This window comes from Lepidochelys kempii, chromosome 8, assembly GCF_965140265.1.
Source record: "Lepidochelys kempii isolate rLepKem1 chromosome 8, rLepKem1.hap2, whole genome shotgun sequence".
NCBI lineage: Eukaryota > Metazoa > Chordata > Testudines > Cheloniidae > Lepidochelys > Lepidochelys kempii.
Genome location: NC_133263.1, coordinates 98,020,762 through 98,040,394, shown reverse-complemented (window position 1 = coordinate 98,040,394; position 19,633 = coordinate 98,020,762). Strand labels below are relative to the sequence as shown.

The window sequence follows — 19,633 nt, the reverse complement described above, 5'->3', positions numbered from 1 at the left end:
TAGACATGTAGCTAGAGTCCCCTTATATAGAAAAACCTGTAATTGTCAGCTCAAATACAACTTTGACTCCTTAAGACAGTTTCTTAAGTAAATCTCAGAAGTCCCAGCTTAGCAGGAAAACAAAACTGCTTTATAAACCCCTTTAAAGGTCACTGCATTCCATTCTCAGATGACATAATGAACTCTCCCTCTGCTGGTAATAAACTCAAAGTTTTGTTTTCACTGCCTGCGACCTCTTAGAGAATGAGTTTAATAAATGGACAAACTCGTACGTTATTAACAATGTGCAAGATTAAGAAGCAAGTAGTATTTTAAAATCTGATCCAAGTAATGTAAATGCAAAAAGAATTAAAGATGGTGAATGTTTTAACGTTTTTTGCACTTAAGTCCGTGAATAAAATAGTATTTGAAACCAGTATTTTGTATGTCACACTTTGTTATACTTGAATTGTAAATCTTCAAAAATGCATATAAACTAGTGATGTGTACCCTCCAAAATCCAGAGCAGGAACATATATTTCTGGGGTCTTTGGGTATCTTTATTAATAAACTTTAGGGAGGGACCCACTCTCATATTCTCTTCCTAGGCCCCCAAATATCTTTGCTTGTCCTTGTTGGTTGTCTTGTGTGTGGTATGTACTACCCTAAAGAACATTTCCTTTTTAAGATTTACAGATGTCTTTTCTGGTGTTTTCCTTTAACAGTGATACATCATTTTTCCACTTTAAAATAACGGTATCTTTTGTAAATAATTTTTATTAAAGAAAAGGTGATGGAAATGTTTAGTGTCTCCTGACATCTAAATCTCTAGCAGTTCTCATATATATTAACTGTCTAATAGTTCCTGATCATTAGCAGAACATGATAAAATCCACTGTTCATGCTCTTAGGCATTGTCCACACTAGGGGGGAAAATGTTTTCTTACCACACGGTTAGTTAATGTGGCAACTAAAACGCAGTAGAAAGCTAGTTAAAGACAAATTGCCTTGTTTTCACTAGGATTCTACCTCTGTTTGCTATCAGTTGTTTGCTAACATGGTAAGAAAACACTTTTTGTAGTGTGGCTTCACTCATCTTCAGCTTATCTAGATCTGGATTTCAAGATGAGGTGTTGCAATGTTAGCTGACACATTCTAAGTGGTCTATTATAGACTGTGTTGTCTTACACATCTTTAAATCTTAAACTAGAACAAAGCCTTGAAGTTCAGTCACAAACATCATTCCGTGTTTGTTCAACCTCCTGTGTTGATCTTTTCAGCTTATCTATCATGTCATGTTTCTAAATTGATGTTTTCGACACTTTCCAAAAGGGTTACTTTAGATTTTGGACAGTTTTACAGAGTTTTCTTGCTGCGGAAAGAAAACATACCTTACAAATTTCAAGCAATATGTAAATCCGTTCTCAGGGGTAATTATGCAACATACTAACATGTTCAGTTGTAAGTGAGTTTATCTGCAGAAGCATTCATTATGTTAAACAAACAAACCCTGAAAATACTAGTTTAGTTTTAAATCCTAGTTTGGAATGTCTAAGGTAGTCATTCTGGGCTCTGTAGCTGCCTCCTGGGGGACTGTATCCGCCCAAATAATGGGGCAATCCTTACTTCCTGGAAACAAATGTGGTTGGGTTGCATTTTCCTGTGTTTCCTGTGCACTTACGTCAAAATCTACTTTCAGAGACAGTGAAGTAATTCCATTCTCAGATAGTTTGTATGGATTTACACAGATGTAAATCAGTGAATAATTTGGTTCAAAATTACTGTTTAAATATAAAAATTAAGAATTCTAGATTTTTTTCAAATTAAATTATTCACTTTGAGTTGTTGCTAAAAACAAACAAAACCGAACCCTAACTATTGCTGATCTTAGTTTTTGTAACTATTCTGCAAAACACAATATTGATAAAAATATGAACTTTGTGATCAGTTCTCTTTTCTATGATATATATTTTAATGACTTAGAGGCCATATACTACATATTCTCAATTAGCTGCATACCTTTCCTTAGGTGCAGTTCAGGTGGATGAAGCAATTAAACTAGCTGATGGTGGTGGTCTATATGTACTGTATTTAAGTACTATGTACTTTAGGGACCCCATATGCAGAATTCCAGTGGGTACTACCTGTGGCGCACAGAATTCACTCTCTGTTTTATTCCCAAATGGCTGAAATGTTTCTCTTCAGACTTCTACAAAAAAAGTTGTCTTTGGGCAAGGCTAAGACTGGAAAGCTTTTGTTCTAAAGATCGCTATTTGGAAAAGTCAAGAGTCTGAAGACCAGGACTTAGAACATAATACAACTTTAGCTGTAGCAGTTGTTGCTTTAGCTATGTTTGTTGCTTACACAAACAACTGAGTATGTCTGGTGACGGCATAGACAAGCTTATTTGTCTATGACTTAAAAGGGTAAGTCTTTGCTTTACAATTAACTCCAGTTCTTACCTGAGTTTTCACCCAATCCGTCCAACCATCTGCACAGAAAACCCTTGGACCTGGGTTTGGAGGTGCCTTAAACCTGGGCTAGTTTACCAGCTTTTGGGAAGGTGGGAGAGGAGAGATTTATTTATAACCTGGTCTATGCTCTAACTTGGGCTGCAACCCACTCACTTTGCTGTGAGGGCACAGGCAAAAATCAGTTGAGTGCTGATAGTCCCGTTCCACAGTTCTCCCCAAAGGATGGACAAGTTCTTCCATAACTGATTGGAAAAGAATTCTAGAGAGTCTCAACAGAAAGAACTGTGGGATATTTCCCCTTCCCCTCCTCTCCCTTCCAACACGTACGCGCACACACGGGCAAGTGCAGAAACAGTGGTGACATAGTAATGTGGGTATGGTTTTGTTGTGGGGATGCTCACCCCTGGGCTGGGCTAAGCTGGGCTCTCTGCCAATCATACAGGTTAACTCTTCAGTGGAAACATACCCCAAGCAGTCAGTTGTTGTCTTTCTCCCTTTCCATATTCTCTCTCTCTCTCTCTCTCTAACCCCCACCTCCTTGCACATATCCTGGGTCTGGGTCTTCAACACTGACCAGAGCTCTGTGGACTCACTTAGGGGCTTGCCTACATACAGGTTTGCACTGAAATACCTGAACTTGTTTTAATTAACATTTTTTGTTTTATTGCAAATCTGCGTGGATGTTCTTATTTTGGAAAAAGTGTCTCACTTCTATTTTGCTCAGTAGTGAAGTACTTGCTAGTATGCTAGTGTCCTAGTGTGAGCACAGCTTATATTGGCAAAACTCACTGCGTTTTTGCCAGTATAGCTTATTACAGCCCCACGAAACAAAATAATCTGTAACTGGCCAAAGTACAGTTTTGCCCATGTACCTGTGTCTGCACCAGGGGCTTTTGCTGGCACAGTTGTGAATTAAGGGATTGTACTCTTTCATATTCCTGAGTGACATACCTGAGCTGGTAAAAGTTTGAAGTGTAGACCTGGCCTGGGGCGTACTTAGCAGCTGAGTATTGTACAGAAGTCTAGCTTTCTACACAGTATTTCAGCTTTCCCCAGTGAAATCAACAGTGACCCTATACATAGAGGTTATTTCAATTTTGAAATGGATCAAAGCATAAGTTTTGATCTTATGAAGTTGCATCTTACTAAAAATGCCAGAAATTAGCCTAATTCTGTACTATATGAGTTGCATTTTGTGCAGGTCAAAAGTAACTTAATGGAAGGCGAGCTTTACAGTATATGTACGCAGTTAGGATGTTTCTGGAAGACACTTTTGCACTCTCACTGCATGAAAAGTCTTACCTCACTGCTGGTTCTTATAAATTCTGATTGAGCTGCAGCTTAATTTATATTATACTTCCTTGTCACTACATCTGCCTCAAAATAACTACATTGTGCTTGGGAAAAAATTGGTCTCCATGTAGTGAAAATATTATTTTGGCTGGCTATAAAATTTGCATTTTTCTCAGTGAAAGAACATTGCTGCAATATGTATAAAATACAAAGAGCACCAAAAATTGACAAGGAACAAACAGGATTAACCAGCTCATAAGTAATGTAACAACATCTGCAAAAATAGTAGTGTGTTCAAAATGCTATTTAATTCTCTCTAGGAAGAAATCATTGTGGTATCTGGATTGTGGGTATATATTTCTGCTGTGTTCCATGAGGAGGGGCTCCATTTCACTGATTGTGCAACTTAAAGGTGGCTTTCTTAATAGAAGAACATTTTGGCAAGGTGTGGTAGTATCCAGATATCAACACTTCTTAATATGTTGTGAGGCATGAGGCCAAAGACCCAATGTTCTTTTTCTTAACTTAAATTTCTTGTATGGTTTTTCAATTATAAATTATTTGAATCATTGCTCTTATAAAATCTTTGATTGGAGTGGGGAGGGAATTTAGTATGCCAAATGAATTATTGGTTACTCTGAACAACTAGATTTGCAAGAGTGGGACTTCAATGAAAGAGAGTGAACTACATTTGATGGACTACTACTGGAAGGAGATACTATAGTGATGAATGTGGTATAACATTCTGCATAGAACAGAATAGAAATTAATTGGTTAATATTAACTGTTGACTTGTTTTCATTGGAAATATTAATACAAATGTGTCACTTATAACATTAGAGCAGACACTAAAGGGACATGACCAACTTGAAGTAGTTTTATTTTTCGTAACATAACTGTAATTGCTGTTTCTATGCCTGGTCCTGAGTCTCCCTGCTGATTTTTGGGAAATGTGATTGAGAAACCGTAAAGCACTTGTTTTTCTACACAAGCAAGAGAGTATTGAGGTCGTGACCCTGCAAAGTTAGTTAACTACTTGCGTAAGTGTTAAGGACCTCTTCTGCAAATAGATGTGCGACTTTGGAGTCCTCTAATCAGAGTCCTGGTGAAGTGAGTGAAGTTCCTTATAGCAGTGGTCACCAGTCTGTAAATCCCGATCAACTGGTCAGTCCTGGAGACTCTCCCAGTTGATCGCGATGTCCAGGGGTGTAGTGGGGCTGCTGCTAAGCCAGGCTCCCTGTGGGTCCGACGCTGCTCCTAGAAGCAGCCAGCGTGGCCCTGTGGGGGAGAGGCAGGGGTCTCCGTGTGCTGCTCCTGGCCTGCAAACACCGCCCCCGCAGCTCTCATTGGCTGGGAACTGTGGCCAGTGGGAGTTGTGGGTGCAGCGCCTGCAGAGGGGGGCAGCCACATGTTCCCTCCTCCTCCCCCCAGGGGCCACAGGGGTGTGTTGGCCCCTTCTGGGGGCAGCGGAGAGCTGGGGCAGACAGGGAGCCCTCCCTTAGCCCCACTGCGCTGCTGCCCGAGGTAAGTGCCTCCTGGCAGGAGCCCACACCCCAGCCCTGAGCCCCACCCCGGAGCCAACATCCCATGCCCCCTCCTGCACTCCCAGCGCTGAGCCCCCTCCCAGAGCCTGCACCCTGAACCCTCTCCTGCACCAAGCCCTTGCTCAAGGCCTGAGCCCCCTCCCAGAGCCAGCATTCCATACCCCTTTCTGTACCACAATTCCCAGCCCTGACCCCCCTCCTGGAGGCAGCACCCCAACACTCTGCCCCAACCTGGAGCCCCCTCCTGCACCCAAAGTCCCTCCCAGAGCTTGCCCCCCTCACCCTCTCCTGCACCCCAACCCTCTGTCCCAGACTCAGCCTGAGGCCAGTGTAACTGGATCCATCGATTCACAAGATTTATTTTATAACAGTGACTCATGCAGTTACACTTTTTTTTTCTCCCTCCAATGTGAGGTGATCTTAAGAAGTCCCTCTTATTTATGTCATTCCCCTACTAATCAAGGGACTTGGATTGCTAGTTATGGGCTGGATGGGATTTCTGCAGCCTGCAGCTGCTGCTGCTTGCATCCAACAGAGGGAGATACAAGCTCCATAGTGCTTTCCCATCTCCTGGCCTAGAGTTTAGGATCCAAGCTCTTGGATTCCCCCAGGGCAACCTAGTCAGATGATCTCAGGCATTGTCTGTCTGCAATGCAGCATTGCTTGTGTTCTAACTTTCTGTGCCTGAGAGGGGAGTCCCTCTATGTACATTTTCAAATATAGGGGCTAACACAGCTTCTTTCAGCAGCTGATACTATCCCTTTGCTCTATTCCCCTATCTTGTGCCTTTCTTCTTTGCCCCAAAGTGGCAGTGCTTTCAAGGAAATCTGCACAGAAAATGTATATTTAATATACATTCTAGATTAAGCATTTGTCTTCGTGTAATTAACGTTGCAAACAGTCTCTTTTAAATAAACAAACCTATTTTTGCTCCCCAAACTTTGGCTTGGAAACCTAGTTTGGTTTGAAAACTGCTATATTTATTCTGATGGCAAAGGATGCTTCTCCTACGTTTGAAGAAAAGCTGTTTGACAGATTGAGTACAGGTTATAAAACAAACTAAAAACTCATCCCCACTCACCCAAAACATTGACCTGACTTGAAATTTTGACTCTAGCACTTCTTGGTCTGTCTCTAGCTCAAAAGCACTTTTAACTATCCCTTCATACTTTCTGTATAGTTAAATCTCCTTAAACTCATGCCTTGGTATTTAGAGATAGTAGGTTGTAATTTATTAGTGATTCTTGTAGTGGATGGTTTGGCGCCCAGTTCTTCTCTCATTGATGCCGATAGGATTTCTTTGCTATTGACTTAAGGGGGAACCTAATATATATGAGCATGTTGCACTATATTGCCTGGTTGCAGCTTAGAAAGAAAATAGGGCTATTTCAATAGCTGACAGCTATTGAACCTCTTACTCTGGCTCAAGTAATAATATATGCCTGAATTCTTGACTGGAAAGATGAGGGTTTCAGGCTTGGCTCTAAGGAGTATTAAATGAGAGGGACTGCCTCTCTGTAGCTCAGGTTGCAACCACAGCCCTGTTACAGCTCCACCTTCCAAAAAAACTCCTTGCTTTCATAGTTCTAGGATTAATTCCTGTTGATGACTAGAATGTTCTTTGACAATTAAGTACTAAAAAAAAGAAACCTTCTGGACATTTTTTCAAGGGTCTAATGTTTCTTCGTGCTCCCTGATCTGTCCATATTACACCACAGTATTTGAAACCTCGGTAGATTTTTGTAAATGGCTTCCTGCATGAGCCAGTGCCAGGACTAGTAAAATGTTTGACATTGACTCTATTTGAAAACTAGACATGAGTCTCTGTCAATGAAATGTAGAATGGGGGGAGGGAGAGTGTGGAGACAGATAAGGTAAGAGAATATTTTCTTTGTTTACCTCAAACCAGACCTCTGCTCCCTGATCTGTTAATTATGCTTCCACCTGAATTCCCCATATAAATGCTCCTTGATCTATGACAGGAGTGTACCAGTCCCTTTTCTAGATGGGGATACTAAACAATAAAGGTTCAATAACTTGGTTGGGAGGCAGGGTAGCCTAGTAGGTAGACATGAAAGCAAGCCATGTGGGCTCTGGTCAGGAGCCTGACGTTCAGATTGCTCTGACTAGATTACTGACATTTGGAGCGAAGGTCGACTGTGCTGCATGTGTACCTTGGCTATCTAGGGAGCTTATTTAGGGCTTCTCAATGTGGAAAATTTATACCACCATTAGCTAAGCTGTGAATTAAAGAGGTATAGTTATGCCAGTATAATTGCCTTTGTGGGCATTCTTATTCCAGGATAAGATGGAACCTTTTCCAGTTTTGCTTATGTCACTTCAGAAGCAGTTTAAGCTAAGTCAAAAAGCCATTCTTGTTTCAGAAAAAGTGCTCACAGGGGGTTATGCTGGTATAACTATTGTGGTTTAACTATGCTGCTGTAAGTTTCCTAGGTAGACAAGCCTTTATTTTTGTACAGTCCATCTAAAAGGTGGGGCTTTTTATGATGTTAGGTGGAAGGTCGTTCGTGAGACTGTTGGGAGTGAAAGGACCATGTTATGGAGTCACTATTTTGCCTTTTCTCATATCCTCATGCTCAGTTCGACTTGCGTCTGCTCCTCTCCACTTGATTTAGTGGATGAGTATATGGACCCCTTAGTCTCTTTCTTCAAGAAGTTTTATATGTGGTTTGATGTGTGCTTTATTGACTCTCTATTGTGTGACACCTTTAGAAGAGCTACTATCCTATGCCATGACATTACCTCCTAACATACTTAACACCCGAAAACAGACCGTTGTGTGTTATGGTTTCTTTCTTCCTGTGCTATATGGAGTACAACCTCTGTCATAGCGGTAGTTTTATTTCACCAGTCCATAAAACTTTACTCCAAAACGTTTACTTCTTTCCAGATTGTCTTGAATAATTTTTTATGTGAATTCTTAGTAAGATTATTAATCGAATTAATCTGTCCTCTCTTTCAGTCAAAGGACAAAATGATGAGAGGATCACGAAGAGGGTGTGTTAGACTCAGAGTAAGTATTTTCTCTTATGTTTCTTAACACCTTACAACGTGGGTAATGTGGTTTTACTGGATAGGGTACTGGACTGGGGACTTGAGAGACCTAGGTTCAGTTCCTGACTCTGCCACAGGGCTGCTGGTTTACCTTGGGCAAATCACTTGGCCCCTCCTTGGCCTCAGTTTCCCTATATGTAAAACAGGCATAACAATACTTACCTCCTTCATCAAATGCTCTGAGATCTATGGATGAAGAGCTGTATAAGAACTAGACAGTATTGTGATCCACTGACCATGTACAATGAGAAAGTCACATGCTTTTGGTTTTTACTTTTTAGATCGTTTGAGAGAGTGAGCTTAGGCCCAAAATGCCTGCTGAACTCTCACACTATCTACCTAAAAATGATTTTCTCTGTCATTCTGATCTGACATGATCTCTGTAATATTGCCACTTTGTCTTTCTGCCCTTTTTTATGCCATTCAACAATACCTGCCTCTCGACAGTGCTGTTATACGTAGTGTCACAGCATCAGACAGCTATTGATCTGAGGTGGTAAACAGAAAGCTGAGCAGAAAAAAGGAGTGTGGGGGAAGGAAGAGCACAGCAGGCAAAACGAAAGAATTTTCAGCTGATGGGGAGCAGTGTGAATTGAGTAGATGGGGAGACCCAGTTAGCTGCATCAGAGAATCTGAGTGTATCTGTGTTGAGGCATTTGTGCTTGAAGGACTCCCTGTGCTGTGAGGCCGCTGTGCTGAGGGGAACCCTCGAGCATCTGTAATTCTCTGCAGACACTGAGCTTCTCCCCTCCACCTCTCACAAGTTCTCTCCCCAACCTTCAGTCCCAACAAGCAAAACCACTTCCCTTACCTCTCCATTTGTACTCATCCCCATCCCTCCTGGTACACCTAGTGCAAATGCAGTCATACCATGGGGAGCTGAGGGGGAGTGAGCAGATGTGTCAGGGAAGAGTGAACAGAGATGTGAAGGAACCTGTGAAGCTATGTGGAGAGCATGGGGCAAAGGGGGTTTCATGCTGAGGGTCTGGAGTTAGAGAAGTGGACGAAGGGGAGCTGTACTCTGACACACTGTTCCATTGTGTTGGAGCAGAGCTCTGCTCCTTGCTTCTGTTCCATTCCCTTTGTGTCTAAGATTGCAGGTGGATTCCTGAGAGCCCACTAAAGGGATTTGGGGAGTCCCAGTATCCTGATGCTCATGCAGGGAGGTCATCGGACTGAGAGAAACAACTTCAACTCCATATTTCCGTGTTTAGTGTTTTGTGTCCTGTTGGCTTTTTAATTCTAACCTTTTTAAAGGCAAAATGCACTCGAACCACTCTCTGCAAAGTAAACGTCATCTTGACAAATCTTTGTCTTGAAATGCTATCCTATGTGAGAAAGCACTTATTCTCTGAAAAGCCTTTTATGCCCATCTTCTCTCTTTTCTCAGCCCTGGTGGGGGTGAGTTGTAAATTTATCAGGCTATGTCTATGCTTACGGCAGCATGTAGAGTAAGTACACTGCCCGCACCTGTGAGTGGGGTGGAAAAGGGGGACTATGCTGGGCCACCCTGCCTATGGTCAGTCTGTGGCATCAGCCCCACCTAACAGTTAAGGGGGTAGAGGAATCCAGCTCCTCCGACTCCCCTGAATTCTAACTCAGGGGCCCTCTCTAAGGAAGGCACCCACTATCTGCAGTCCAGCTAACACTCTCTCCTGTGCCTTTTCCTGCCACTCTGTACCACCTCAGGATGCATTGTGACTTGCAGTTGTTCTTTGTCATCCAGCCCACGAGCCTCAGCAGGCTAGGGAGTCTTGACTTTGTGCATCGGTTCCCTCCTGGGGATACCTGTCTGCAGTAGTCCCTCTTTAGCCATGAATACAGGCCTGTCTCTCTCTGCCCACCACCCTGCTGTGCTGAAGAGACTCCCTTTTAAACTTCTTCTCCAACTGGAGCATGCCCATCAGGCATTCTGGAGTTTGTTCCCTAGCCTATGGGCTATCTGGAAGGCATAAGGTTGTGAGGCCAAATATCACCTCATAATTTGTGGGTTTAGTGTCTTTCATGGTATTTATACAGTGGAGGGGTGCATGATCAATTATCAGGAGGAAGGGATTTTCCTGTAGGTAATACCACAATGCTTTTATGACCGCCAAGGTCTGTTTTTCTATGATTGAGTAGGCCCTCTTGTGGGAATAGTTTCTGGTCAATGTAGCATATTGGATTTTCTTCCTCATTAAAGTCTTGGGATAGCAGTGACTGTTGCCCCACATCTGAAATGCCTATGTGGAGTATGAACAATCACATGAAGTCCGGGAGGAAGAGGACCAGTTCACTGCTCAGGCAGTCTTTCAAGATCCTGAAGGCTTTGTTACAGACCTCAGACCAGGTGATCATCTTGGAGATAGAGTTCTTCACTTGAGTGAGTGAGGGGTGCAGTTATTGTGATGGAATGGGGTATGAACTGCATATAGTAGCTAGCCAGACTCCAAAATCATCTAACTTGTTTCCTTCCTGCATCTTTCTGGACAGGGGATGATGACTCTCACAGACCTTTTGTCTGCGCTCTGTTGTGAGGTTGACAAAACAGATGGGTTCATCTTGGTTGTGACTAGAATGTGGAAGGTAAAGAGTGGACCATCTGCAATGTATGAGTCCATTGGGGCAGCTGAAGCCCTTCCCCCCCTCAAGGGAATTCTCTGGCCCTGGGATAATGGTGCATGGGGACTTAGCTCTGGATCAGGGGGTAATGGGTTTATGAATAAGCTCTTGCTGTCTTGTCAGGGCTTCAGAAGACTTGTATGATAAACCAGGGTCTCTTTGTTCTTCCCAGGTTGTCGGATCTCGTAATCCACTGCTGCTACCTGGTGTACTACCTCAAAGGGTCCTTGCCATTAACTTTGATTCCAAGCTAGGCAGCAACAGCAATATTCTGTCTCCAGGTTGGCATTTGTGTGGATGGACGCCCCTATTATAGGCTTGTTCTTGACAATTTTGGGCCTGTAAGGGGCAAAAGTCCCTGGTGTCTTCAGCTTCTCTCAGAGCTGGAGAATGTGCTTTATTCGTGCAGTGACTCTGGGAGGAGCAAGATCCCAGGTTTACCAGCTAGATGTAGAATCCCCTGGGGTTGTCTCCTATATAACAACTCAAAGGGTGAGAACCCCATAGACGCTTGTGAAACCTTGTGCACTGCAAATAGCAGGAGCAATAACAAGTGATCCCTGTGGTGAGGCTCATCAGCCACAAACTTTATCATCCCTTTCAGGGTCCTGTTGAAGTGTTAGATTAGTCTATCTTTTGGGGGTAGTAGACAGATGACCTGGAGATTTGATTTTTCAGTAGCTCACATATATTTTTCATCAGTTGTGATATGAAGCTCATCTCCTGGTCTGTTTCTGTGGGGATCCCTGCCCTCACAAAGACTATCATGAGTTCCATAGCTGTGGTCACCACATTGGTTGTGTGAAGCGGAATGGCCTCAGAATACCATGTGCTATAATCCATGATCAACAATCCTTGAGGTGCTAGGCCACTACCTGATGGCAGGCCCCTGGTGGTGCTTTTCCCTCTGGAAGTACTGTTGGTATGTCTCCGAGAAGAATGACTGCCTTGACCTTATTATAGTTTTAGGCATCCTCGTATCTAGCACCCTATAGGTTGCCTGGGCCGGCCTTGTCAGATATGGAGTCAAGAGTATGGCCCGGTGGCCATGCTACCATGGTGGCCACAATGTTCAAATGTTACCAAGAAGGTTCCGGGTCATCCTCTGGGCCTGTCTTCATCAGCCTGGCTAGGATCCCTGGCATCAGGATCACCCTAGGGCAGTACAACTCAAAGCGGTTGTATGCGGACCAGTGCCGGTCCGCGAGCCATCGGCTGCCGGTCTGCGCGCACATTGGAAAAAAAAATTGCCGGTCCCCCACATCAGATAGTTTGAGAAGCACTGCCCTAGGGGACCCTGATCCTGGGTTAGCAGTGGCTTCTGGAGCTTGTTGTGCTGCCATCTGCTGGACATGGTGGTGTTTTTGTTCTTGGTGCTGTGTGGTTAGCTTCCAGATGAATTGCTGCTATTTCTGGGTGGCCAGCCATTGCAGTAATTAATTCTGTTGCTGCAGCTGGATTGCCTGTTGTTGTTGGCTCTTCACCACCTACTTCAGCAGCTTCACCACATCCATGTCACCCCTCTTCCTTCCTCGCTTCTCAGTTGCCCTTCCTTATGTCCTTCAGCAGGACTGGGCCCTTATGTCATCATTCTCCATCATTTGTGAGCCAGGTGGGGGCCCACCCAATGGTCAGAGTCTGTGGTGGCAGCCCTGCTCTGTGTCTCAAGTCTGCGGTGACAGCTGTGTCTAGCTGTTAAAGGCGTAGGAGGAGCTGCCCCAGAGTTCTGATCGATGGGCTCTCTGGAGCACTGTAAGGAAGATATCCCTATCAGCAGTCAGACTAATACCCTTTGCCTCTTCCTACCACTCTGGGCATTGTGGCTTGTAGTTGTTCCTTGCAATCTGGACCATGGGCCTCAGCAGACTAGGGAGTACTGGCTTCGTGCAGCAGTCCCCTCCTGTTTGTTGTAGTCTTTCCACAGTAGTGAGTGCAGGCTTGCCTCTCTCCACCCACTACCATGCTGTGCTGAACAGACTTTCTTTTAAACTCTTCCAACTAGAACATACTCAGCAGGCTTGCTGTGGTGGGGCTTCTTGGGCCCAGAGTTGTTCTTGCATCCCTGTCTCTCCAGTGTGGGGTTTATCCACCTCATCACAGTCCCTCTAGTGTGGGCATAACTAGCATGGTAGATGGTGAGGTATTGCTTAGGCGAGTAAAGATATGCCAGAACCTTAAGGTATATACCATACATGGCTGTCTGTGTTTAAGCAGTGTCTCAGATGTCTACACTGCTATTTTTAGCAATGTAGTGTCCCACTGCTTCCCCCTGCCAAAGCCTTTCGCTGCCATATGTAACCACACATCGCAGTGTGGACAGTCTGCTTTTCACTGTGGCACGTAGCTGCACATACCCTACATGGTGCTGTCATAAGCTCTCCATGCAGAGGCCAGTCTCAGCAAAGCCTGCCCCCTTGTGGAACATGTGAAGTTCTCTTCCAGCGAAGGAGTGGCAGTTGATTGCAATCTGATTAACTTTGTAGTATCAGCTACTATTAAAAAAGCATAATAAGAACATTAACTTAGCTTGATATTTCCTAGGTTACTCTTTGGAGCTTTACTGAGTTGCCATGTTCATTGCCCTTTCATTTTTTTGAGTGTAGGTTTTTTTTTAGGTCTTCTTTTCCCAGTCTTTCCCTATTGTGTCACTTAAACTGCTGTTATGGCATATGACAGTGGTTTATAAGGAAGTCTAGAGCAGGGGGAGTGTAAATCTGAATCTTTAGCAAAGATGTCCTTTATTTAAATTATTCATTAATCACTGTAGTTAAGTAGGTGTGAACAAAAACAAACAAAAGTGTTTTTAAACAGTCTGTTCAGAAATCCTTTCCACTTACTGATCAGATTTCACTCACTTGATTCTCATGGTGCGTCACTTCACTAGTTTTCCAATTATGAGTGGTTAAGGTCAGAAAATACCCGAATTTCTAATTTGATATTAATTTGCCATGGAATACACAAGGGGCATAATCTACCTATAAGGTCTGTAATATTTGACTACAACATAGCCTTGTTAATACTGCCTTGTGAGGGCGTTGGGCACTGTTGAGACTGAAGTGTGAAGTTATTTGGCACTATTCTGACAACATTAAAGGAAAACAAAGGGGATTGTGCAGAAGTTATTAAAAGCACTGTGAAACACACATTAAAATATTGCCAATGGTTTTTCAAACTTGCAGTTCTCCTCTTTTCCAATCCAGAACGATCTACGGAACCACAGCTGTGGAAGCTGTTCCCATATCTTTCAGAGTATAGGCTTGAAAGTGTTCAGACAACCAAATGATCTGACTGGCAAAATATCTCTTTATAATCTCATTCAAATCCAGCCATAGACTAAACAGCCTTCATGCTGTAACATTTATTTTCTAAACTGGTCTCCATCTTGGTGGTCCTCACAGAAAATTTTTTTCTAAGGGGGTTTTATGGGTTGCTGTACCCCGAAGAGCAGCTAATCATTAAGTGGCGCCCTTACCCATTGTCTTTCTGCTTTTGCTGTAGTAGGTTTCAACAGCCTGGGCTCCTAGCTACTAACTGGTGGCATCTCCACCTGTCTGGCTAAGGTAGTCAGGAACTCTGACTAACCTGATACCATGAACATATCCTCTTCTGACACCTCTGTAATGGATGAACCCACAAACAGGGTACACATTATTTACAAGGGGAAACGAAGAGGCAGCATATAAAGGGAAATGGGCAACATCACTAATACGATACAACCTACAAGTAACCCTGTCCCCAGGGTGATTTCCTGGGATTCGTAAGTCCAGTTTATTCCACACTTGGGGGCTCCAGAACTTAGAGGAACTCATGTACCTTGATGAGTCGTTGCAGGCTTGAAGGCACTTTAGTGCAGTGAGGTGAAGAGGGCACTGATTTGCCCAGACGGCCAACCGCTCTGTGGCGGTAATAGGCATTTCTCACAGTAGAAAAAATCCCCATGATGTAGGGGATTTCTAAGTGTTTCTAAGTCCAGTTTCTCTCTCCCAGAGTAGTTCGGCAAACCCCTTTAAGGGTAAAATAGGCAACGCCTCAGTGAGGGCTGTCGTCCTCTCGTCCCCTGTCCTTTTGGCTTAATTGGTTTTCTGTCCTTCAGGGTTCACCCAGTCACAGGTCTCAATGCCGCCACCCCACCATTGGCAAAGTGGACACATTACAGTCTTCTCCATCTCTCTTCTATGCAGCAATAAGCTTGATTGCCTTTTTCATCAGACCAATTAGCCCAGGTTACATTTTGATATTAACAGAACATCCACTTGGTTTTCTTGAGGTAGGAGGAGTCATTTAAAAAACATCTTTCAGTTAGCTATATTTAGTTTTATCTAAAAACAAAACTCATTGTGCATAGCCCAGTGGTTTAGAAATTTATGTGGGGAACAGTGCTGCTCGTGTAATATCTGTACTCTACTTGAGACGAGTGAACTTTTATTAATATGAACACTTCTCACCTTTTGGGTTGTGGCCCCTAGGATGGCATCATACGCTGGAGGGGAGGGATAGGATACAGAAGGACCTAGACCAATTGGAAGATTGGGCCAAAAGGAATCTGATGAGGTTCAATAAGGATAAGTGCAGGGTCCTGCACTTAGGACGGAAGAACCCAATGCACAGCTACAGACTAGGGACCGAATGGCTAGGCAGCAGTTCTGCGGAAAAGGACCTAGGGGTGACAGTGGACGAGAAGCTGGATATGAGTCAGCAGTGTGCCCTTGTTGCCAAGAAGGCCAATGGCATTTTGGGATGTATAAGTAGGGGCATAGCGAGCAGATCGAGGGACGTGATCGTTCCCCTCTATTCGACATTGGTGAGGCCTCATCTGGAGTACTGTGTCCAGTTTTGGGCCCCACACTTCAAGAAGGATGTGGATAAATTGGAGAGAGTCCAGCGAAGGGCAACAAAAATGATTAGGGGACTGGAACACATGAGTTATGAGGAGAGGCTGAGGGAGCTGGGATTGTTTAGCCTGCAGAAGAGAAGAATGAGGGGGGATTTGATAGCTGCTTTCAACTACCTGAAAGGGGGTTCCAAAGAGGATGGCTCTAGACTGTTCTCAATGGTAGCAGATGACAGAACGAGGAGTAATGGTCTCAAGTTGCAGTGGGGGAGGTTTAGATTGGATATTAGGAAAAACTTTTTCACTAAGAGGGTGGTGAAACACTGGAATGCGTTACCTAGGGAGGTGGTAGAATCTCCTTCCTTGGAGGTTTTTAAGGTCAGGCTTGACAAAGCCCTGGCTGGGATGATTTAACTGGGAATTGGTCCTGCTTTGAGCAGGGGGTTGGACTAGATGACCTTCTGGGGTCCCTTCCAACCCTGATATTCTATGATTCTATGATTCTATGATCAGCACTATGAAAACTAAACTGTCAAATTCTAATTGGTTTCTGTCCTGCTATTATGTTGGTTTGAGAGTCATAACGTTAGTTTTATTTAAACACTGGTTTTGGGTACTGTCTTTCTAGTTTTAATGATCTCTTGAGGCCCCTTGAATTTGTAAACTGGATTGGAATCTAAAACTGTCTCCTTGATAATGCTTTTCACAAAATGATCACTCCACATCTGTCCTTTTCCTCAGAGGAAGCCATTCATAAACACCTTCAAAAGATGAGCCAATGAACTTAAATTCATAATTTTGCTAGACATTAAAAAACATGGTGTTAATAAAGACACTGGAGTTATGGCTTATTACAGCAATCTGCAACCCAGTAACCTCCCCTTTTTTTGCAAAGATAACAGACCACTTCTCTTTGAATGGTCTCTTACAGTATGTGTTAACTACTTTTGCTAAACAATCTGTTCCACCTTGTATTTAGCTGTGATGCTCTGTGGGCTTGTCTACACTTGAAATGTTACAGCAGCATAGCTGTGGTTGTGCCGCTAAAGTGCTTCGGCATAGACATTACCTACGCTGACACATTGGCATAGGTAATTCATCTCCCTGGAAGGTGGTAACTTCCACCAACCTAGTACTATCTACGCCGGAGGTTGGCTACGCTGCTCAAGACATGTGGATTTTTCATATCCCTGAAGGATAGGCTGACCCAGATATAACTTTTTAGTGTGGATCAGGCCCTTTTCCAGATTTGAGGAAGAGTTCTGTTTAGCTCAAAAGCTTGTCTTTTTCACCAACAGAAGTTGGTCAAATAAAAGATATTATCTCACCCACCTGGTCTCTCCCTAATATCCTAGGACCAACATGTCTTCAACAACACTGCAAACTTCAAAGTGGAAACTCAGTTTGCTGAGCTGTCAGGCAAGAGTGAACACGTTTTATGTGAATGATGTAGTGTGAGATTAACTTGCTGCAAACATGTAGGTAACGTGATCTCTGCACATTGAGGTTTGCTGAATGCTCCAGTGAATCCAGGTTTCACTGGCTTATTAAGTAATTTAAAACAAATAGCTGGCTTCTTCAGACTTTCAGGCAAAGGTAGTGTTGGGGTAATTCTGTCCTTGAGGTGACGGTATTTGGGCTGTACATCGAAGAAGCTTGTAAGAACCTCTGTCTGCTTTTTCAGAATATTTTAAGCACAGCTATTTCTATCAATATTGTGCCTTTCAGGAAAAGGAAAAGAGATCTCATCATACAAAATAACATTTTGTATTACCAGGTTTCATATAAACTGTATTTCTGTTTTAGTGTTAAAATCAGATCTAATGAGTAATAGAGAAATTAAGTATAGATAGGGCAGAAAAGATGTCTTCAGTTGCTACTTAAAATGAGAGAGACTGTGTGAGGCAGAAACCTAGATAGTTTCAGACTTATGTGCTGCACCGGAGAAGGCTCTTGCATGGGGTGTAATTGTAAGGATAGGGCAGAGAGGAAGGTTATTCTAGATGACTTGAGGAAGGAGAATAGAGGTTGGAGTAAATCCATGGATGAGTTAAAAGCCTTTTGAACTGGATGCTGAATGTACTGGAATGTTCCTTATTGTCATCCTCTGTCAGGCATATATAATTGTTTTTCTGTGAACAAATGTGGAAATGAACACTTGAGTATATATACATTTAAAATATCTGTCTATTCCTTCTAGTAACTCAGCACATGAGAAAACAAAGGCAAAAGTTAACCACTACAGTACTAGTAGAATATACTAATGACTGACTATTAATCTTGTTTAGAGACTGAATAAGATCTCCTGAGAGATTTCATTTGATTATGTATTGAAAACTATTATTGTTTCATACATGATAGTGTTAATGATATTCATTACTTTTCTTGGTGTGCAATACAAAATAGAGTACTATTTGCTTTATAATGGTTCTGTGGTAAATGCTAAGTCTATCTCAAAAACAAAATATGTATACACTTATTTAGAAAATTATGAAGCCTTTGTAGAAATAGCCATTGGTTTTTTTCTACAGCCAAGGTGCAGTCTTTTCACCAAGTATCTGGTTTAATTCTTATACTTAAATACAGACAGTAAATCTTCCTTCCCCCCCCCCCCCCTCTTTGCAGTATCCAGGTTACTTCCAATTTTGTCAATGCTTTTTACATTCTGGTAGTGTAGTGATAGTGTGTGCTGCTGATGTCACTGCTTGCCTTATCAGGATTTTTGCTCTTTGTTTCACAGGGAGCTGTGATTGGTATAGACGATGAGGACGACAGCACCTTCACAATAACTGTTGATCAGAAAACCTTCCATTTCCAGGGTGAGCTGAAAGATGAGGTTCTTTTTTCTTGCAATAGATCCGTCTGCGACTATCTATCTTCCTGTTTTGGTGTTTGATGGATGATCTTAAATGTTTGGCTACTGAACTGCATGAATGAGCACCCTGGGAACATTCTGGATCCAGAGGTGCTGCAAGGTTAGGCAGGGATTTATATCTGCAGTAGATACATATGTGCTAGAAAAGACTGTATCTTTGGCAGGATTTGGGGATTAAAAATTTAAAGGCTAAATCAGTCATAATGGGTTTCTGCTGATGGGTAGTGTTGGCAAAACATTGTCAATCTTCAGTGTCAGGATATATGATTAAGCCTTTCTGCATGAAGAGTCACAAGACCTGTGTGAAGGTTGCAATTTGTGTTCATTTGGATTTGAAACTCAGTTTTGAGGAGACTAGAGGCAACATTTGGCTTAAAGTTGGATCTTTGCTTCAAGAGCTGCAAGTTTGCATTCATTTCATCTGCATTTCTGTGTGTTGTCTGCCAATCACCATTTCTCTGCTCTTATCCTTTTAATCATATTTACTAACTCCAATGCCATCTGCCACTGCTATGTTTCGTCATTGCATGCTATGGTTCACCAGTAGAAAGGGTAAGGTACTGTATAATCGTTCTCATTATGGTTGCTACAGAACCCTTAAATATCTTTAACCACAGCATTGGTAAACATTGTCATGACATTTTGTTCTAAAGTACCTCTTTTCTCCTGTCGTACGGTTAAAATCATGTAGTTCTCTCTTGAGTTAAAACCTTCAATTAACATCTATTTGTCCTTCTCCCTGTACTCCCCCACCCCCACTGCTTCTCTGAAATGTAGAGTGAGGGAAGAATTTTATTTATAACTGTCTTATGGAGTTGGAAAGTTTTAAGTAAATCTTTCAGGGCTGTGAATGTGACAGTCAGCATTTACATTTGTATAAAATTAGAATAGATCTATAACCTTCATTGTGCTGTATAGATTTGCAAATTAATATTTCAAAATCAGCGTGCATTTTGAATTC

The 19,633-nt window shown here is 42.7% G+C and overlaps 1 protein-coding gene across 8 annotated transcripts in view; it reads left to right on the top strand.

Moving 5' to 3' along the window:
- Positions 1–19,633, top strand: part of OSBPL9 (oxysterol binding protein like 9) — a 142,316-nt gene that overhangs the window by 5,563 nt on the left and 117,120 nt on the right. For 7 of the 8 annotated variants that reach the window (XM_073357740.1, XM_073357739.1, XM_073357732.1 and 4 more), the window contains exons 2-3: positions 8,274–8,324; positions 18,538–18,616. In XM_073357740.1, the coding sequence (XP_073213841.1) occupies positions 8,274–8,324; positions 18,538–18,616 (130 nt within the window). Of the gene's footprint in view, positions 1–8,273; positions 8,325–18,537; positions 18,617–18,664; positions 18,773–19,633 lie in introns of those variants that run through there. The other variant, XM_073357734.1, reaches the window with a different exon arrangement.